Below are 23,324 nucleotides of genomic sequence, written 5' to 3' on the forward strand. Positions count from 1 at the left end.
GGATCAGCGCTGGGAGCTTTGCTCTTTGTAGTATATATAAATGATTTGGAGGAAAATGTAACTGGTCTGATTAGTAAGTTTGCAGACGACACAAAGGTTGGTGGAATTGCGGATAGCGATGAGGACTGTCAGAGGATACAGCAGGATTTAGATTGTTTGGAGACTTGGGCGGAGAGATGGCAGATGGAGTTTAATCCGGAAAAATGTGCGGTAATGCATTTTGGAAGGTCTAATGCAGGTAGGGAATATACAGTGAATGGTAGAACCCTCAAGAGTATTGAAAGTCAAAGAGATCTAGGAGTGCAGGTCCACTGGTCATTGAAAGGGGCAACACAGGTGGAGAAGGTAGTCAAGAAGGCATACGGCATGCTTGCCTTCATTGGCCGGGGCATTGAGTATAAGAATTGGCAAGTCATGTTGCAGCTGTATAGAACCTTAGTTAGGCCACACTTGGAGTATAGTGTTCAATTCTGGTCGCCACACTACCAGAAGGATGTGGAGGCTTTAGAGAGGGTGCAGAAGAGATTTACCAGAATGTTGCCTGGTATGGAGGGCATTAGCTATGAGGAGCGGTTGAATAAACTCGGTTTGTTCTCACTGGAACGAAGGAGGTTGAGGGGAGACCTGATAGAGGTCTACAAAATTATGAGGGGCATAGACAGAGTGGATAGTCAGAGGCTTTTCCCCAGGGTAGAGGGGTCAATTACTAGGGGGCATAGGTTTAAGGTGAGAGGGACAAGGTTTAGAGTAGATGTACGAGGCAAGTTTTTTACGCAGAGGGTAGTGGGTGCCTGGAACTCGCTACCGGAGGAGGTGGTGGAAGCAGGGACGATAGTGACATTTAAGGGGCATCTTGACAAATACATGAATAGGATGGGAATAGAGGGATACGGACCCAGGAAGTGTAGAAGATTGTAGTTTAGTCGGGCAGCATGGTCGGCACGGGCTTGGAGGGCCGAAGGGCCTGTTCCTGTGCTGTACATTTCTTTGTTCTTTGTTTGTTCTATAAAGATGCCAGAAAGATTTCCTTTACAGTGCCAGTAAAACATTGCTTGATCTGCTTTCAACTGGAAACAGCCTAACTTTAATAAAACTGACCGTACCGAAAAATACGAGACTCTAGACGCATCATTTTATCCATATACACATTTGTTCAACTTCAAATAAATTCAACCTATGTTCAATTTATACCCCGAAAAACTGCCAATTCCCCCAGGATTCACATTACTTCCCCCATCCCCTCCAACGGGTCTGAAATATACAAGAGCAGGCCATCTGCGTAAAGCGAGATCTGGTGCTCCACCCCACCCCGAACCAGCCCTTTCCAGTTCCTAGATGCTTTTAACGCCATGGCCAATGGCTCTATGGCCAGAGCAAACAGTAACGTGGAGAGGGGGCACCCTTGCCTCGTCCCTCGGTGTAGTTTAAAATACCCCGACCTCAGCCGGTTCGTACGCACACTCGCTACTGGTGCCTGATAGAGCAACCGCACCCAGTCAATAAAGCCCTCAGCAAACCCAAACCTTCCCGGCGCCTCCCACAGGTAATTCCACTCCACCCAATCAAAAGCCTTCTCCGCATCCATCGCTACGGTGGTAGCGATGGATGCGGAGAAGGCTTTTGATTGGGTGGAGTGGAATTACTCCACCTCCTCTCCTTCTGAGGGCATCATAATAACATTTAAAAGCCTTCCAATATTGCCCGTGATTTGCCTGCCCTTTACAAATCCCATCTGGTCTTCCCCTATCACCCCTCTATCCTTGTGGCCATTATCGTAGCCAGCTGTTTGGCGTCCACATTCAATAGAGAAATAGGCCTGTATGACCCACACTGCTCAGGATCCTTCTCCCGTTTCAGGATAAATGAAATTGAGGCCTGTGACATTGTTGGGGGGAGGACTCCCTTCTCTCTTGCTTCTTAAATGTACTCACCAGCAGTGGGCTCAATATCTCTGAAAACTTCTTATAGAATTCCACTGGATAGCCGTCAGGCCCGGGGCCTTGCCCGACTGCATGCCCTCCAGCCCCTCCATTATTTCCTCAATCTCAATTGGGGCTCGGAGCCCTTCCACCAGATCCTCATCTACCGTCGGTAACCTCAACTAATCCAAAAACTGCCTCATCCCCTCCACCCCAGCCGGGAGTTCCGATTCATATATTTTACTATAAAAGTCCTTAAACACCTCGTTCACCCCCGCTGGGTCCAGGACAGTATTACCGTCTCTACTCTTTACTTTACCTATCTCACTGGCCGCCTCTCTTTTCCTGAGCTGGTGCGCCAACATTCTGCTTGCCTTTTCGCCGTACTCATAAATCGCCCCCTTTGCCTTCCTCAACTGTCCACCGCTTTCCCTGCAGTCAACAGCCCAAACTCCGCCTGTAACCTCCGCCGCACCCGCATCCAGGGCCTCCAAGTATCTCCTGTCCACCTGGTATCTCCTCCACTAACCTAACCCTCTCAGCCTGTTACGCCTTTTCTCTGTGGGCCCATATCGAGATTAATTCCCCTCGGACCACTGCCTTCAAAGCTTCCCAAACCGTCGTTGCAGAGACCTCCCCCATATCATTTGTTTCCAGGTAGTTCTGGGTGGACTTGTTAACCCGCCCACAGATCGCTTCGTCCACTAGCAACCCCACATCCAGTCTCCACAGCGGGTGTTGCCCTCTCTCCACACTGACCTGTAGATCCACCCAGTGTGGGGCATAATCCGACACTGCGATTGCCGAGTACTCCGTATCCAGCACCCCCGGCATTAGCGCATTGCTCAGAACAAAAAAGTCGTTGGGAGAGTATACCTTATGGACATGTGAGAAAAAAGAAAACTCCTTTCTTGAAAAAGAAAGCTTGTTCAAGGAACAGCTACTGCGTGTCCTTGATAAGTATGTACCAATCAGGCAGGGAGGAAGTGGTCGAGCAAGGGAACCGTGGTTTACTAAAGCAGTCGAAACACTTGTCAAGAGGAAGAAGGAGGCTGATGTAAAGATGAGACATGAAGGTTCAGTTAGGGCGCTCAAGAGTTACAAGTTAGCTAGGAAGGACCTAAAGAGAGAATAAGAAGAGCCAGGAGGGGACATGAGAAGTCTTTGGCAGGTAGGATCAAGGATAACCCAAAAGCTTTGTATAGATATGTCAGGAATAAACGAATGACTAGGGTAAGAGGAGGGCCAGTCAAGGACAGTAGTGGGAAGTTGTGCTTGGAGTCCGAGGAGATAGGAGAGGTGCTAAAAGTATATTTTTCGTCAGTATTCACACAGGAAAAAGACAATGTTGTCGAGGAGAATACTGAGATTCAGGCTACTAGACTAGAAGGGCGTGAGGTTCACAAGGAGGAGGTGTTAGCAATTCTGGAAAGTGTGAAAATAGATAAGTCCCCTGGGCCGGATGGGATTTATCCTAGGATTCTCTGGGAAGCTAGGGAGGAGATTGCTGAGCCTTTGGCTTTGATCTTTCAGTCATCTTTGTCTACAGGAATAGTGCCAGAAGACTGGAGGATAGCAAATGTTGTCCCCTTGTTCAAGAAGGGGAGTAGAGACAACCCGGTAACTAGAGACCAGTGAGCCTTACTTCTGTTGTGGGCAAAATCTTGGAAAGGTTTATAAGAGATAGGATGTATAATCATCTGAAAAGTAATAATTTGATTAGAGATAGTCACGACGGTTTTGTGAAGGGTAGGTCGTGCCTCACAAACCTTATTGAGTTCTTTGAGAAGGTGACCAAACAGGTGGATGAGGGTAAAGCAGTTGATGTGGTGTATATGGATTTCAGTAAAGCATTTGATAAGGTTCCTCATGGTAGGCTACAGCAGAAAATACAGAGGCATGGGATTCAGGGTGATTTAACAGTTTGGATTAGAAATTGGCTAGCTGGAAGAAGACAAAGGGAGGTGGTTGATGGGAAATGTTCAGACTGGAGTCCAGTTACTAGTGGTGTACCACAAGGATCTGTTTTGGGGCCACTGCTGTTTGTCATTTTTATGAATGACCTGGAGGAGGCCGTAGAAGGATGGGTGAGTAAATTTGCAGATGACACTAAAGTCGGTGGAATTGTGGACAGTGCGGAAGGATGTTACAGAGGGGCATAGATAAGCTGCAGCGCTGGGCTGAGAGGTGGCAAATGGGGTTTAATGCAGAAAAGTGTGAGGTGATTCATTTTGGAAGGAATAACAGGAAGACAGAGTACTGGGCTAATGGTAAGATTCTTGACAGTATGGATTAGCAGAGAGATCTCGGTGTCCATGTACATAGATCCCTGAAAGTTACCACCCAGGTTGAGAGGGTTGTTAAGAAGGCGTATGGTGTGTTAGCTTTTATTGGTAGAGGGATTGAGTTTCAGAGCCATGAGGTCATGTTGCAGCTGTACAAAACTCTGGTGCGGCCGCATTTGGAGTATTGCGTGCAATTCTGGTCGCCGCATTATAGGAAGGATGTGGAAGCATTGGAAAGGGTGCAGAGGAGATTTACCAGAATGTTGCCTGGTATGGAGGGAGGATCTTATGAGGAAAGGCTGAGGGACTTGAGGCTGTTTTCGTCAGAGAGAAGAAGGTTATGAGGTGACTTATTTGAGGCATACAAGATGATCAGAGGATTGGATAGCGTGGACAGTGAGAGCCTTCTTCCTCAGATGGTGATGTCTAGCACGAGGGGACGTATCTTTAAATTGAGGGGAGATCGATATAAGACAGATGTCAGAGGTAGGTTCTTTACTCAGTAAGGGTGTGGAATGCCCTGCCTGCAACAGTAGTGGACTCGCCAACACTAAGGGCATTCAAATGGTCATTGGATAGACATATGGACAATAAGGGAATAGTGTAGATGGGCTTTAGAGTGATTTCACAGGTCGGCGCAACATCGAGAGCCGAAGGGCCTGTACTGCGCTGTAATGTTCTATGTTCGCCCTTGGTCGTGCAAACCTCCATCTCCCCCCATCTGTTCCATAAACCCCTTCAATTCCTTTGCTGCGGCCGGCCTCCTCCCTGTCCTGGATTGTGACCGGTCCAATTTCGGATCAATGACTGTGTTAAAATCTCCTCCCATAATCAGGTTTTGTGACTCTAAGTCTGGGATCTTACCTAACACCCGCCTCATAAATTCCAGATCGTCCCAATTCAGAGCATATATATTCACGAGTACAACCCACAACCCCTCCAGCTTTATGTGCCATTATGTACCTATCTCCCTTGTCTGACACAATTCTCCCGGCCTCGAATGCCACTCGTTTATTGATCTAGATCGCTACCCCCCTGGTCTTTGAGTCCAGTCCTGAGTGGAATACTTGGCCAACCCACCCCTTTCTCAATCTCGTCTGGTCTATAACCTTTAGGTGTCTCTCTTGTAACATTGCCACGTCCACCTTCAGCCCCCTCAAATGCGCAAACACGCGAGCTCTCTTGACCGGCCCATTCAACCCTCTGACGTTCCATGTAATCAGCCTGGTCGGGGGGCTTAAGGGCTTCCGGCCCCCCGCCGACTAGCCTTCACCCTTTTCAGGCCGACTAGCCGTCACCCTTTTTAGGCCAGCCTCCAGCTCGCACCCTCCGCCTCCTTGAGTCCCCCACCCCCCCGGCATTCGCAGTTCCCGACCTCCCATTTGTCCCCTAGTAACAGTTCTTCCCCTGTCAGCAAAGCAGCTTCCCGCCCCCCTCTCCCCTTCCCCCCCCCCCTCTCTCCCCTTCCCCCCCCTCTCTCCCCTTCCCCCCCCCCCCCCCCCCCCTCCTCAGCAACAGCATTAGAAACCCAACCCCCCCAAGTCAAGCTCCAGCTTAACACCTGCTCGCCCCCCACTGTGCTTCCGAGAGTCAGCTGACCCATGCTGACTTGATAGCACCAGCCATGGCACCAAGCATTCTGTCTCCCCATTGTTCTCTCCCCTCTTCCAACACTTGGACAAACATATTGAAAGCATCACATTCCCCAGTAAACAAGCATCGGAAAAAAATGAAGAAACAGCCACTTTAGAAAAAAAACCCAAAAACAGAACCAGCCCCAAAGACAAAGTTAAATTTAGCCATCAAAACAGCCCCTTATTACACATAACACTACTTATACTTATACAGCCCAGCACAACAAATTGCCACCACAGTACTCTCCAAGGCTTCAGTGTCTTTTAGATCGCCTCCAGCCTTTTTTCTTTAATAAAGTCCATACTACGTCTGGTGTTTCGAAGTAGAAGTCCCGTTCCTCATGTGTGACCCACAGACGGGGTGGGTACAACATCCCGAACTTCACCCCCTTCTTAAAGAGGGCCGTTTTTGCCCGATTAAACCCAGCTCGCCTCTTGGCCAAATCCCAGGTCCTGATAAATGCGCAGCTCACAATTCTCCCACTTGCTGCTCCGTTCCTTCTTGGCCCACCGCAGAACGTGTTCCTTGTCCAGGAATCGGTGAAAGCGTACCACCATCACCCTCTGTGGCTCGTTCGCTCGGGGCTTCTTCGCGAGGGCTCTGTGCGCTCACACCACTTCCAGGGGCCGAGGGAACGCCTCAGCCCACATCAACTTCTCCAACATGTCCGTCACACAAGCCCTCGCATCCGATATCTCACAGCCTTCAAGGAGGCTGACAATTCTAAGATTCTGCCTCCTGGATCTGTTCTCCAGGTCCTCCAGCTTCCCCTGCATTCTTTTCTGGCGTTCGTTCACCATCTCCACCTTGGTCTCCAGCACGGTTATGTATTCCTCATGCTCGGACACCTTTTTCTCCACCTCCTGGATCGCTGTTCCGTGGGTCTCTTGATTCTGCACAACTTGATCATCGAAGCCTTAATCGGGTCTAGCGTGTCCTTCTTCAGCTTGGCGAAGCAATCTTCAAAAAACTTCACCAGTTGCTCCGTCGACCACTGTGCCTTCTCCCCGCGGCCCTTGCTCTCCACCATGCTTTCCCGCGTTGCCGGCTCTGCTCGCATCTTCCTTATAGGACTTTGCCTTCTCACACAGCCACTTCTGGTCCAATTCTCCATACACTGGAGGGGAATTTCTCCTCACTGCCTCACTCTTCACCGATTTATCCCATAAAATCCGGGGAAAAACTGGGGGAAAAGGTCCAAAAGTCCATCACAGGCGGGAGCTATCAAATGTGCGACTTACTCCTCCATGGCCGCCACCAGAAGTCCTTGTTACGATTTTCCGCATTCAAGAAGTCCAGGTAACATTTTAACCAGTCAATTCCACACACAGTAGATATGCAACCACTGTCCAATACAGCACAATTGAAGATTTCTGCAACCAACACTCTCATTAACGGCGTAAAACTGCTTGTTAATAGGACAATGCCTTCATTCTGGTCACTTATCTTTTTCCTCTCTGACTCTTTCGTGTCATGTGTCGCTTCAAACGTGGGCAGCACGGTAGCACAAGTGGCTAGCACTGTGGCTTCACAGCGTCAGGGTCCCAGGTTCGATTCCCCGCTGGGTCACTGTCTGTGCGGAGTCTGCACGTTCTCCCTGTGTCTGCGTGGGTTTCCTCCCACAGTCCAAAGACATGCAGGTTTGGTGGATTAGCCATGCTAAATTGCCCTTAGCGTCCAAAAAGGTTAGGAGGAGTTACGCGGATAGGGTGGAAGTGAGGGCTTAAGTGGGTCGGTGCAGACTCGATTGGCCAAATGGCTTCCTTCTTCACTGTATGTTCTATTTATTCTATGTATTCTATGTAAACATTGGTATAACTTGTTGGACAGGTGAAAGCATAACGGTATTGAGAGTCACATCGAAAACATCGATTTATCATACCCCGTGCATTTCTGGGGTTCATCTTCCTGGGTTTCTATCTTCATAATTTCCGCGTCACGATCTCCTTCTATAGTCTTGGAATCTGTTCATAGCCGTACGATTTCGCCATCCTGTCAGTAGTGTATCTTCCATATTCTGCTTTATTGCCGGCTGACCAATAGGGTCATCAGAGCCATCGGAATCGAATGTTTCCCCAGAAACTTTTGTAAAGCTTTTGTCATCTGTTCGAATAAGATATCTTTATCAGTAAACTAAACTCCTGTCAAAACCAGGAGCCTATCCATGTTGCTCACTCTAGCACAGTCAAGTAATTTAAAGGCCAACACAGACTGTGGAAATTCCAGGTTGTGTTTCTGCAGCCTTTTATATAGTCTGCAAAATTCCATTATGTAGTCATCAATGGAAAAATCCTCTATTTTTCGGAACCTATCAAAATCCGACCATGCTTCATACACACTTAATAAGTCATCCTTTTTATAAATTATATCCAGAGAACGTAATAGAGTCTCCAGACCTTCTGAGTCTAACTCTTCCAATTCCAGCTCGGATTTTACTGTCATAAGGTAGAGAAAGAGCCAATGCCATACCTTGTTTTCTCTTTCCTTAGTCCACATAACTACTGCACTTCTCGATTGATCGTACAATCCCCTTTCAGAAAATAAGGGCGGATAGACATATCCGGCCCTCTTTATCCTAGGTTCAGCCATATATCTTTTTTTTTCTTCTCACTCACTCCTTGGTTTGATCTGGAAAAGTTGTATCTTTCAACCCTTCACATTTGCACAGCAACCGTCCTCATGCTCTATCATCACATCACCTGACACAAAGGCCACCTGAAGCCTCTTTACATATCAGTGTCAATTATTGGATACTTAACATAAATGAGACAACTAATTGGAATGTCTCTTAACCCATTATTTAACATCAGATTCATCTTCCGTGTATGTTTTCTGATACATCTGTTTTATTTCTATAACTTTCTGTTGTAACTCCGCCAATTTTCCTCAACTAAAAATATCCGCCTCATCCTCCACCTGTTTTTTTCAACCATCTGATCAAAAATCATTTCTGATAATTGCATTTCAACCTCATCTTCACTCTCTGATTTCTCCTCTTGTCTTAACCTGTGACTTTGCGACCTTGTTACTACACAATCCGGAAAAATCCCAGGATATTCATCCTTCAACACTTCAGTTGTCTGATTTTCCACTGGCTTATCAACCACAGTAAGCAGCACTCCCACCTGCGATCCAGCAATATCATTACCCGAGATAAACTGTATTCCTGGACAAGATAGTTTCTCTATTACTCGTACTACCACTTCACCACTCTTCACTGGACTTTCCAACCTTACTTTACATAATGGAACACTACTCTTCTCACCCTGGATTCCACATATTACCACCTTTTCTGGCAATATTCTTCCCACATTACATAACTCCTCATCTCTTACCATGAAAGATTGACTAGCTTCCGTATCTCTTAAAATTGTGACTTCTCGACCTGCTCCTTCTGGTACACATGAGTAAATTTTACCCACACAAGTAAATTCTTCAAAGACATCTGGCACCTTCTTATCAATCACCTTTTGATCAGGCTGTACAATCTTTTGCTCCTCCTTCGCTTCATTTGGGCTTTCCTTTACCAATTTAGCAAACCCCACTGTCTTATCCTGTTTTACAATATCAGCCTTCCCAGTGATTTTCTTCAACCACCAACCAACACTGTGACCTTACATGGCCCAGTTTATTATAGTGAAAACATTTGAAACTTTTCATTTCTTTTCCACCCTCCTGGATCTCTTTTTTAATCTGAGGTACACTCTCCTTATTATCTCCCATCAGATCTCCTTTACCTCTGCCACTTGAGTATTTATCTTTTCCCCAGTTTCTATCTCTCACAGGCTGAAACTGATGTTCGAAACCATGCTTTGATTTCTGAACTAATTCATAATCATCTGCCATTTCTGCTGCTAACCTCGCAGTTTTAACCCACTGCTCTTCCACATGAGTTCTCACTACATCGGGAATTGAATTTTTAAACTCCTCCATAATTTCTCTGAGAGCTTCATACGTTTGGTCGATTTTCAAAGCCCTTATCCACCTATCAAAATTACTCTGTTTGATCCTTTCAAACTCCATGTATGTTTGACCAGGTTCTTTCCTTAAATTTCTAAACCTTTGAGAGGAGGCTTCAGGCACTAGTTCATATGCACCCAAGATGGATTTTTTCACCTCCTCATACATCCCAGATACCTCCTCCGGTAGTGATGCAAACACTTCACTAGCCCAACCTACCACCTTTGTTTGAATCAGTAATACCCACATGTCCGGTGGCCATTTCATTTGTTTAGCCACCTTCTCAAATGAAATGAAAAAGGCTTCTACCTCCTTCTCATCAAACCTTGGCACTGCGTGGACATATTTAAATAGATCCCACCAAGCCTTCGACTAATACCCTCTTTCTCACTATCCTCCAACTGTGCGTTTCCCTTTTATGTCCGCCAATTTTAACGGACTGTCATGTTTAATGGCCATATTCTGAAGTTCAAACTCTCTCTCTTTTTGTTCTGGTAGGGCTATTCTTTCTTTTTCTCTTTCTTCTCTCTCCTTTTCTTTTTCCTTGATCTGTATCTCCCTTTCTCTTTCTTTTTCTCTCATTGTGTATTAAAGCTGCTTTAATTCTTTTTCATGTTCAAGTTGATTGATCTGCAACTGGATCTTTGCCATTTCCAATGAGTCAGATTGTATCTCTGACAATTTTAAATGCTCAGCTTTTAACATTTCATTTGTTTAGCCACCTTCTCAAATGAAATGAAAAAGGCTTCTACCTCCTTCTCATCTAAGGACCTCATCTTTTCACATTTTGTCAGGCAATGTTAACTGCAATGTTTTTGCCAAATCTAAAAGTCTGTTTTTAGTCTCTGTCCGTAAGGTACTGCATGTGACCTTCTCCACCCCCAAACACTTCAGAGCCTCTGAAAGAGCCATTGTCCACAACGCACTCCCTACTTAAACTGGAATACCGCACCTGAAAAGCACCCACAATATGCTGTCTTTAAGTTCACTAAGTCAATCCAATAGATAGACTTTTATCCCGGACGAGCCCCCAATTCGTTATGGGCCAGGGTTTAGAGAACCCCAAAGTGTATCATGGAGTTCAGCTGACCCACAACTTTTAATAGATTGTGGTTATGGGGAGCACACGGGCCTACTGTAAAGGTGTAGTGCAACTGAGATCTACCGTACTTTTAAATTAAAACAATGTTTATTTATGAAACCAGGTAACACTTTATAAACCCACAGTAAACATCTTAACAACTATCAACACCAATAAATCCCCCCAAAGAATACAGTACTCCATAAATAACTCTTAATCTTTCCTTGCAACATCCATAAGACATTAAAGAACCCTTTTTACAGAAAGACATCAGGTTTAACTTCTCTACTGAGAGCAGTTACCACTTTGAAATCACCAAATGAACATTCTTTAGCTTGCAGAGATTCATACACATCTTGCTGTGACTGAAGCTTCTCCAAATCTAAAACAAAACTAAACACACCCTGTAGCAGAAAGCCCAAAGCGAAAGTAAAAGCAGACAGACAGCCCATCTCCACCCACACTCTGATAAACGCCCATTTCTTAAAGGTACATCTACTACAGCTATTTTATAAACACCCATTTCTTAAAGGTACTCTCACATGACAGTATGGTAAAGATCCAAAGGGCACAGTTTGGAGATAATTGGCAAAAGGACCCAAGGGGAACTGGGGAGGACTTTTTTTATTTACCCAGTGAATTTTGTGACCTGAGAGGATGGTTAGAGTGAGACACCTTCCCACCTAACTTGGTATCATCAGCAAACTTTGAGATGTTACATTTCATTCCCTCATCCAAATCATAATATATATGATGGTGGCAAGTCTGCAAAGTGAACTGGACAAATGCTTGTCAGGGGAGAGCGTAACTGGAGCAAGTAGGGGAGTGGGATTAAAAAGATAACGTTTAAGTTATGTTGAAGGATTCTGAGCACTCCACTCTTCATTCCTGACTGAGATGAATTCACTCTGATCCCCACAGACTGGACAATGGGACTGCATTGCGAGATGTGCCGGCCTGGTAGCTATGGCAATGCCACAGAGAAGGACGGCTGTCGGCAGTGCATCTGCAACGGGCATGGCGCAGGCTGGCTTGGCGACTGCAATGGATCGACGGGCAGCTGCTTCTGCACGGAGAACACGGGAGGGACACACTGTCAGAGCTGCGTTGCCGGTTACTACGGAGACCCACGGTGAGTCATTCCCACCATCCCTGTCTCCCAGTCCCACGAGAGATGAAGGACAGAATTTTCCAGGTCCCACTGGAGTTTACAGCGTGGCTCGCTCATCCCTCCGCCGGGGAACCTTTATCGGGATGGGGGAGCTTAACTTTAGGTCTGAATCCCTCAAGTTCATAAAATGTAGGAGCAGAATTTGGCCCATGGAGTCTGCTCCGTCATTCAATCATGGTTGATCTCATCCTGGCCTTACCTCCACCATCCTGCCCGTTCTCCATAATCCTTCAACCCATTGCCAATTAAAAATCCTTAAATTTACTCACTGTCCCAGCATCCACCGCACTCTGGAGTAGCAAATTCTACAGATTCACAATCCTTTGGGAGAAATAGTTTCTCTTCAACTCCGTTTTAAATCTGCTACATCTTATTCTAAGTCGATGACTTGTCGTTCTGGAATGCCTCACTGGGGGAAGCATCAGCTCCACATCTACTTTATCCATACCTTTTATCATCTTATGTACCTCATTTAGATCTCCCCTCATTCTTCTAAATTCTAGGGAGTACAGGCCTAAACTGTTCAATCTCTCTTCATACGACAAACCCCTCATCTCTGGAAACAACCTTATGAACCTCCTCTGAACTGCCCCCAATGCCACTATATCTTTCCTCAAAGAAGTAGTTCAAAACTGTGCACAATAGTCTCACCAATGCCTTGTATAGATGCAACAATACTTTCTTACCTTTATACAGAGAGGAAACGAAGAGTAGGGATTAATGGGTCCGTTACAAATTAGCACAGGGCTCGGTGCTGGGACCCCAGCTATTCACAATATATATTATGATTTGGATGAGGGAATGAAATGTAACGTCTCAAAGTTTGCAGATGATACCAAGTTAGGTGGGAAGGTGTCTCATAGTCGCGCGCTGTCACAGACACGTGCTCCCTATTGGGCGCTCTCTCACGCACTTGCACGCTCTCACGCACTCGGGCTCTCTCTCACTCACACGCCCGTTCTCACCCACACGCACCCTCTCACTCACATGCTCACACTCACTCAGACCCTCTCTCACTCACAAGCCTACTCTCGCTCTCACACGCCCTCTCTCACCCACACACGCCCTCTCTCACCCATACACGCCCTCTCACTCGCAAACGCTCTCACTCACTCACACACGCTCTGTCTCACTCACTCAGACACGCTCTGTCTCACTCACTCAGACACGCTCTGTCTCACCCACTCAGACACGCTCTGTTTCACTCACTCACACACGCTCTGTCTCACTCACTCAGACTCGCTCTGCTCACCCACTCAGACACGCTCTGTTTCACTCACTCACACACGCTCTGTCTCACTCACTCACACGCGCTCTGTCTCACCCACTCAGACACACTCTGTCTTCCTCACTCAGACACGCTCTGTCTCACCCACTCTGACACGCTCTGTCTCACTCACTCGCACACGCTCTGTCTCACTCACTCACACATGCTCTGTCTCACTCACTCACACACAAAGAACAATATAGCACAGGTACAGTCCCATTGGCCCTCCAAGTCTGTAGCGGTCAAGATACCAACCTTTGCCAAAACCCTCAGCAATTCCTCGTGCCGTATCCCTCTATATCCATCCTATCCAAGTGTTTGTCAAGATGCCTTTTGAACGCCGTTAATGTATCTGTTGCCACAACCTCCCCTGGCAACGAGTTCCAGGCACTCTCCACCCTCTGCGTTAAAATAAACATGCCTCGCACATATCTACTAAACTTTGCCACACGGACCTTAAACCTATACCCCTTGGTGACTGACTCCTCCACCCTGGGCAAGAGTGCCTGCCCATCCACTCTATCCATGCCCCTCATAATCTTGGAGACCTCTATCAGGTCACCCCTCAACCTCCGTCTTTCTAATGAAAACAGTCCGAGTCTATTCAACCTCTTCACATAGCTAACACCAGGCAACATCCTGGTAAATCAGAAAGGCATTTGATGGTAGACTTATTCAGAAAGTCAGGGGGCATGGGATACAGGGAAATTTGGCTGTCTGCTCTTTGTGGTTTTTATAAATGACCACACCCCCCCTTTGGAATTCTGTTTCTGCTGACATTTTAATTTTCCCCGGGAAAGTCAATGAACGGCTGCCACCTCCGAGTGAACCCTAACATTGACCCTCTTACGGCGAACTTTATTTTCTCAAGACTGAGAAACCCAGGTATCTACACGCGGGGGCGTCGAGTCCCTCCACATTAATAAGATCCGTCTCTGGGCTACCAGGGAGGCAAAGGCCAGGATGTCGGCCTCTTTCGCCCCCTTGACTCCCGGCTCTACCAACACTCCAAAGATCGCTACCTCCGGACTCGGCACCACCTATGCTTTTAGTACCGTGGACATCGCCTTAGCGAAACCCTGCCAAAACCCTCTAAGCTTCGGGCATGCCCAAAACATGTGGACATGATTTGCTGGGCTTCCTGCGCACCTCGCACACCTATCCTCTACCCCGAACAACTTGCTTATCCTAGCCACTGTCATGTGTGCCCGGTGGAGTACCTTGAACTGTATCAGGCTAAGCCTGGCACATGATGAGGATGTGTTAACCCTGCTTAGGGCATCCGCCCACAGACCCGCCTCTCTCTTTCCCCCCAGCTCGTCTTCCCATTTGCCCTTAAGCTCCTCCACCAGAGTTTCCTCTGATTCCAAAAGTTCCTGGTAGATATCTGATATCCCTTCTCCCACCCATGTACTGGAGACCACTCTGTCCTCTATCCCCCGTGGCGGCAGCAGCGGGAAGGCCCGAACCTGCCTTCTCAAGAAGTCTCGTACCTGCAGATATCTAAACTCATTCCCTGCCAGCAATTCAAATGTATCTTCCAAGGCTTTCAAGCCGGGGAAGCTCCCGTCTATAAATAGATCACCCACCCTCCTAATTCCTGCCCTTTGCCATCTCCAGAACCCACCATCCAGCCTACCCGGTACAAACCAATGGTTATTGTAAATCGGGGTCCAAACCGATGCTCCCTCCACTCTCTAATATCTCCTTGACTGCCCCCAGATTCTCAGAGCCGCCACCACTTATTTATTGCCTTTCCCGACCGATGGATGTGACAATGAAATTATTGTTATAATGGTCGACTTTGTTCCTACGATTTATGGTCTATTCCTTTGTTTCCTTGAAACTGGACTATTACCGGACTTGTGGAGTATCGGGTCAGCGAGAACGGAAGAGGTGCCGTTATCAGTGCTCCTAAACTTGTGTCTTTACATGACGCCGCCTCCACTCGCTCCCCCACCGACCCCTCCCCCATTACCCACTTCCTAATCATGGCTATATTAGCCACCCAGTAGTAATTACAAAGGTTCGGCAGCGCCAACCCACCCTCTCCCCGACTGCGCTCCAGCAATACTTTCTTCACTCGCCTTCCAATATTGCCCGTGAGTTGCCTGCCCTTTACAAATCCCGTCTGGTCTTCCCCTATCACCCCGGGACACAATCCTCTATCCTTGTGGCCAATATCTTAGCCAGCAGTTTGGCATCCATATTCAGTAGAGAAATTGGCCTGGATGAGGCCGTTTCAGGATCAATGAAATTGAGGCCTGTGACTTTGTTGGGCGGAGTACTCCCTCCTCTCTTGCGTCATTAAATGTCCTCACCAGCAGTGGGCTCAATATCTCCGAAAACTTCTTATAGAATTCCACTGGATAGCCGTCCAGGCCCGGGGCTTTGCCCGACTGCATGCCCTCCAGCCCTTCCATTATTTCCTCAATTTCAATTGGGGCTCGCAGCCCTTCCACCAGATCCTCATCCACCCTCAGGAACCTCAACTGACCCAAAAACTGCCTCATCCCCTCCACCCCAGCCGGGGGTTCCGACTCATATAATTTGCTGTAAAAGTCCTTAAACACCTCATTCACCCCCACTGGGTCCAGGACCGTGATCCTGCCTCTACCCTTTACTCTCCCTATCTCCCTGGCCACCTCCCTTTTTCACAGCTGGTGTGCTAACATTCTGCTTGCCTTTTCCCCATACTCATAGATCGCCCCCCTTGCCTTCCTCAGCTGTTCCAACGCCTTCCCTGTCGTCAACAGCCCAAACTCCACCTGTAACCTCCGCAGCTCCCTCAGTCACCCCGTGTCCGGGGCCTCCGAGTATCCCTTGTCCACCTGGAGTATCTCCTCAACTAACCTATCCCTCTCAGCCCACTCCACTTTTCTCTGTGGGCCCGTATCGCGATTAATTCCCCTCTAACCACTGCTTTCAAAGCTTCCCAGACAGTTGCTGCAGAGACCTCCCCCATATCATTTGTTTCCAGGTAGTTCTGAATGGACTTGTTCACCCGGCCACAGACCGCTTTGCCTGCTAACAACCCCACATCCAGCCTCCATAGCGGGCATTGTCCTCTCTCCAAACTAATCCGTAGATCCACCCAATGTGGGGCATGATCCGACACTGCGATTGCCGAGTACTCCGTATCCACCACCCCCGGTATTAGAGCCCTGCTCACAACAAAAAAGTCAATCCGAGAGTATACAAACAAGAACAAGAACAAAGAAATGTACAGCACAGGAACAGGCCCTTCGGCCCTCCAAGCCCGTGCCGACCATGCTGCCCGCGAAACTACAATCTTCTACACTTCCTGGGTCAGCTACACCTCCTCCGGTAGCGAGTTCCAGGCACCCACTACCCTCTGCGTAAAAAACTTGCCTCGTACATCTACTCTAAACCTTGCCCCTCTCACCTTAAACCTATGCCCCCTAGTAATTGACCCCTCTACCCTGGGGAAAAGCCTCTGACTGTCCACTCTGTCTATGCCCCTCATAATTTTGTAGACCTCTATCAGGTCTCCCCTCAACCTCCTTCGTTCCAGTGAGAACAAACCGAGTTTATTCAACCGCTCCTCATAGCTAATGCCCTCCATACCAGGCAACATTCTGATAAATCTCTTCTGCACCCTCTCTAAAGCCTACACATCCTTCTGGTAGTGTGGCGACCAGAATTGAACACTATACTTCAAGTGTGGCCTAACTAAGGTTCTATACAGCTGCAACATGACTTGCCAATTCTTATACTCAATGCCCCGGCCAATGAAGGCAAGCATGCCGTATGCCTTCTTGACTACGTTCTCCACCTGTGTTGCCCCTTTCAATGACCTGTGGACCTGTACTCCTAGATATCTTTGACTTTCAATACTCTTGAGGGTTCTACCATTCACTGTATATTCCCTACCTGCATTAGACCTTCCAAAATGCATTACCTCACATTTGTCCGGATTAAACTCCATCTGCCATCTCTCCGCCCAAGTCTCCAAACAATCTAAATCCTGCTGTATCCTCTGACAGTCCTCATCGCTATCCGCAATTCCACCAACCTTTGTGTCGTCTGCAAACTTACTAATCAGACCAGTTACATTTTCCTCCAAATCATTTATATATACTACAAAGAGCAAAGCTCCCAGCACTGATCCCTGTGGAACACCACTGGTCACAGCCCTCCAATTAGAAAAGCATCCTTCCATTGCTACTCTCTGCCTTCTATGACCTAGCCAGTTCTGTATCCACCTTGCCAGCTCACCCCTGATCCCGTGTGACTTCACCTTTTGTACTAGTCTACCATGAGGGACCTTGTCAAAGGCCTTACTGAAGTCCATATAGACAACATCCACTGCCCTACCTGCATCAATCATCTTAGTGACCTCCTCGAAAAACTCTATCAAGTTAGTGAGACACGACTTCCCCTTCATGAAACTATGCTGCCTCTCACTAATACGTCCATTTGCTTCCAAATGGGAGTAGATCCTGTCTCGAAGAATTCTCTCCAGTAATTTCTCTACCACTGAAGTAAGGCTCACCGGTCTGTAGTTCCCTGGATTATCCTTGCTACCCTTCTTAAACAGAGGAACAACATTGGCTATTCTCCAGTCCTCCGGGACATCCCCTGAAGACAGTGAGGATCCAAAGATTTCTGTCAAGGCCTCAGCAATTTCCTCTCCAGCCTCCTTCAGTATTCTGGGGTAGATCCCATCAGGCCCTGGGGACTTATCTACCTTAATATTTTTTAAGACACCCAACACCTCGTCTTTTTGGATCTCAATGTGACCCAGGCTATCTACGCACCCTTCTCCAGACTCAACATCTACCAATTTCTTCTCTTTGGTGAATACTGATGCAAAGTATTCATTTAGTACCTCGCCCATTTCCTCTGGCTCCACACATAGATTCCCTTGCCTATCCTTCAGTGGGCCAACCCTTTCCCTGGCTACCCTCTTGCTTTTTATGTACGTGTAAAAAGCCTTGGGATTTTCCTTTCCCCTATTTGCCAATGACTTTCGTGACCCCTTCTAGCCCTCCTGACTCCTTGCTTAAGTTCCTTTCTACTTTCCTTATATTCCACACAGGCTTCGTCTGTTCCCAGCCTCTTAGCCCTGACGCTGTGCCTCACTCACTCACGCTCTGTCTCACTCACTCACGCTCTGTCTCACTCACTCACGCTCTGTCTCGCTCACACACGCTCTGTCTCACTCACTCACATTCGCTCTGTCTCACTCACTCACACATTCTCTGTCTCACTCACGCACACATGCTCTGTCTCACTCACTCACACATGCTCTGTCTCACTCCCTCACGCTCTGTCTCACTCACTCACATGCTCTGTCTCACTCATTCACACATGCTCTCACTCACTCACACGCTCTGTCTCACTCACTCACGCTCTGTCTCACTCACTCACTCACACTCTGTCTCCCTCACTCACACATTCTCTGTCTCACTCACACACCCTCTGTCTCACTCACGCTCTGTCTCACTCACTCACACATGCTCTGTCTCGCTCATTCACACATGCTCTCACTCACACGCTCTGCCTCACTCACTCACGCTGTGCCTCACTCACTCACGCTCTGTCCCACTCAGACACGCTCTGTCTCACTCACTCACATGCTCTGTCTCACTCATTCACACATGCTCTCACTCACTCACACGCTCTGTCTCACTCACTCACGCTCTGTCTCACTCACTCACTCACGCTCTGTCTCCCTCACTCACACATTCTCTGTCTCACTCACACACCCTCTGTCTCACTCACTCACGCTCTGTCTCACTCACTCACACATGCTCTGTCTCGCTCATTCACACATGCTCTCACTCACACGCTCTGCCTCACTCACTCACGCTGTGCCTCACTCACTCACGCTCTGTCTCACTCACACACGCTCTATCTCGCTCACACACGCTCTGTCTCACTCACTCACATTTGCTCTGTCTCGCTCACTCACACATTCTCTGTCTCACTCACGCACACGTGCTCTGTCTCACTCACTCACACATGCTCTGTCTCACTCCCTCACGCTCTGTCTCACTCACTCACATGCTCTGTCTCACTCATTCACTCATGCTCTCACTCACTCACACGCTCTGTCTCACTCACTCACGCTCTGTCTCACTCACTCACGCTCTGTCTCACTCACTCACTCACGCTCTGTCTCCCTCACTCACACATTCTCTGTCTCACTCACACACCCTCTGTCTCACTCACTCACGCTCTGCCTCGCTCACTCACGCTCTGTCTCACTCACTCACACACTCTCTGTCTCACTCACTCACATTCGCTCTGTCTCACTCACACACCCTCTGTCTCACTCACTCACGCTCTGTCTCACTCACTCACACATGCTCTGTCTCACTCATTCACACATGCTCTCACTCACTCACTCACACGCTCTATCTCACACACTCACGCTCCGTCTCACTCACACACCCTCTGTCTCACTCACTCGCGCTCTGTCTCACTCACTCACACATGCTCTGTCTCACTCATTCACACATGCACTCACTTACACACTCACGCTCTGTCTCATTCACTCATGCTCTGTCTCACTCACTCACGCTCTGTCTCACTCACTCACGCTCTGTCTCACTCACTCACGCTCTGTCTCACTCACTCACACTCTGTCTCACTCACTCACTCACGCTCTGCTCTGTCTCACTCACTCACACACGCTCTGTCTCACTCACTCACGCTCTGTCTCACTCACTCACGCTCTCTCTCACTCACTCACGCTCTGTCTCACTCACTCACACATGCTCTGTCTCACTCATTCACACATGCTCTCACTCACACGCTCTGTCTCACTCACTCACGGTCTCACTCACACACGCTCTGTCTCACTCACTCACACACGCTCTGTCTCACTCACTCACACATGCTCTGTCTCACTCACTCACACATGCTCTGTCTCACTCATTCACACATGCTCTGTCTCACTCACTCACGTTCTGTCTCGCTCACACACGCTCTGTCTCACTCACTCACTTTCGCTCTGTCTCACTCACTCACATTCGCTCTGTCTCACTCACTCACTCATTCTCTGTCTCACTCACTCACTCATTCTCTGTCTCACTCACTCACACATGCTCTGTCTCACTCACTCACACATGCTCTGTCTCACTCCCTCATGCTCTGTCTCACTCACTCACATGCTCTGTCTCACTCATTCACACATGCTCTCACGCACTCACACGCTCTGTCTCACTCACGTTCTGTCTCACTCACTCACATGCTCTGTCTCACTCATTCACACATGCTCTCACTGACTCACACACTCTCTGTCTCACTCACTCACGCTCTGTCTCACTCACTCACACATTCTCTGTCTCACTCACTCACGCTCTGTCTCACTCACTCACACATGCTCTGTCTCGCTCATTCACACATGCTCTCACTCACACGCTCTGCCTCACTCACTCACGCTCTGCCTCACTCACTCACGCTCTGCCTCAATCAGTCACGCTCTGTCTCACTCACTCACGCTCTGTCTCACTCACTCACATTCGCTGTGTCTCACTCACTCACACATGCTCTGTCTCCTTCACTCACACTTTCTCTGTCTCACTCACACACCCTCTGTCTCACTCACTCACGCTCTGTCTCACTCACACATGCTCTGTCTCACTCATTCACACATGCTCTCACTCACTCACACACCCTCTGTCTCACTCACTAACGCTCTGTCTCACTCACTCACGCTCTGTCTCACTCACTCACACGCTCTGTCTCACTCACTCACGCTCTGTCTCACTCACACACGCTCTGTCTCACTCACTCACGCTCTGTCTCACTCACTCACACTCTGTCTCACTCATTCACATATGCTCTGTCTCGCTTACTCACACATGCTCTGCCTCACACACGCTTTGTCTCACTCACTCACTCACGCTCTGTCTCACTCACTCACGCTCTGTCTCACTCACACACGCTCTGTCTCACTCACTCACACATGCTCTGTCTCACTCACTCACTCATGCTCTGTCTCACTCATTCACACATGCTCTCACTCACACACTCACGCTCTGTCTCATTCACTCACGCTCTGTCTCACTCACTCACGCTCTGCCTCACTCACTCACGCTCTGCCTCACTCACTCACGCTCTGTCTCCCTCACACGCGCTCTGTCTCATTCACTCACGCTCTGCCTCACTCACTCACGCTCTGCCTCACTCACTCACGCTCTGTCTCCCTCACACGCGCTCTGTCTCACTCACTCACGCTCTGTCTCACTCACTCTCACGCCCTGTCTCACTCACACATGCTCTGTCTCACTCATTCACACATGCTCTCACTCACTCACTCACACGCTCTGTCTCACTCACGCTCTGTCTGTCTCACTCACGCTCTGTCTCACTCATGCTGTGTCTCACTCACTCACACATGCTCTCACTCACACGCTCTGCCTCACTCACTCACGCTCTGTCTCACTTACTCACACCTGCTCTGCCTTACTCATTCACTCACACGCTCTGTCTCACTCACTCACACACGCTCTGTCTCACTCACTCACGCTCTGTCTCACTCACTCGCGCTCTGTCTCACTCACACATGCTCTGTCTCGCTCATTCACACATGCTCTCACTCACACGCTCTGCCTCTCTCACTCACGCTCTGCCTCACTCACTCACGCTCTGCCTCACTCACTCACGCTCTGTCTCACTCACTCTCGCTCTGTCTCACTCACTCACTCACGCTCTGCCTCACTCACTCACGCTCTGCCTCACTCACTCACGCTCTGCCTCACTCACTCACGCTCTGTCTCACTCACTCTCGCTCTGTCTCACTCACTCTTGCTCTGTCTCACTCACTCACACATGCTCTGTCTCACTCACTCACGCTCTGCCTCACTCACTCACGCTCTGTCTCACTCACTCTCGCTCTGTCTCACTCACTCACGCTCTGCCTCACTCACTCACGCTCTGTCTCACTCACTCTCGCTCTGTCTCACTCACTCACTCACGCTCTGCCTCACTCACTCACGCTCTGCCTCACTCACTCACGCTCTGTCTCACTCACTCTCGCTCTGTCTCACTCACTCACACATGCTCTGTCTCACTCACTCACGCTCTGCCTCACTCACTCACGCTCTGTCTCACTCACTCTCGCTCTGTCTCACTCACTCACGCTCTGTCTCACTCACTCTCGCTCTGTCTCACACACTCACACATGCTCTGTCTCACTCATTCACACATGCTCTCACTCACTCACTCTCACTCACTCTCACGCTCTGTCTCACTCATGCTCTGTCTCACTCACACATGTTTTGTCTCACTCCTCACGCTCTGTCTCACTCACTCACATGCTCTGTCTCACTCATTCACACATGCTCTCACTCACTCCCACGCTCTGTCTCACTCACTCACACTCTGTCTCACTCACTCACGCTCTGTCTCACTCACTCATATTCGCTCTGTGTCACTCACTCACACACGCTCTGTCTCCCTCACTCACACATTCTCTGTCTCACTCACACACCCTCTGTCTCACTCACTCACGCTCTGTCTCTCTCACTCACACATCCTCTGTCTCGCTCATTCACACATGCTCTCACTCACACGCTCTGCCTCACTCACTCACGCTCTGCCTCACTCACTCACCCTCTGTCTCACTCACTGACACACTCTCTGTCTCACTCAATCACATTCGCTCTGTCTCACTCACTCACATTCGCTGTGTCTCACTCACTCACACATGCTCTGTATCCTTCACTCACACTTTCTATGTCTCACTCACACACCCTCTGTCTCACTCACTCACATGCTCTGTCTCACTCATTCACACATGCTCTCACTCACACGCTCTGTCTCACTCACTCACGTTCTGTCTCACTCACTCACGATCTGTCTCACTCACTCACACATGCTCTGTCTCACTCATTCACACATGCTCTCACTCACTCACACACTCTCTGTCTAACTCACTCACGCTCTGTCTCACTCGCTCACACATTCTCTGTCTCACTCACACACCCTCTGTCTCACTCACTCACGCTCTGTCTCACTCACTCACACATGC

General features: G+C 48.6%; 1 protein-coding gene across 2 annotated transcripts in view; it reads left to right on the forward strand.

Annotated features, from left to right (window-relative positions):
* megf8 (multiple EGF-like-domains 8) overlaps positions 1 to 23,324 on the forward strand; it is a 584,430-nt gene that overhangs the window by 31,944 nt on the left and 529,162 nt on the right. For both annotated transcript variants that reach the window (XM_072469091.1, XM_072469092.1), the window contains exon 2: positions 11,802 to 12,012. In XM_072469091.1, coding sequence (XP_072325192.1) covers positions 11,802 to 12,012 — 211 coding nt within the window. The remainder of the gene's footprint in view (positions 1 to 11,801; positions 12,013 to 23,324) is intronic.

The sequence above is a fragment of the Scyliorhinus torazame genome, chromosome 12 (genome assembly GCF_047496885.1).
Source record: "Scyliorhinus torazame isolate Kashiwa2021f chromosome 12, sScyTor2.1, whole genome shotgun sequence".
NCBI classification, from domain to species: domain Eukaryota; kingdom Metazoa; phylum Chordata; class Chondrichthyes; order Carcharhiniformes; family Scyliorhinidae; genus Scyliorhinus; species Scyliorhinus torazame.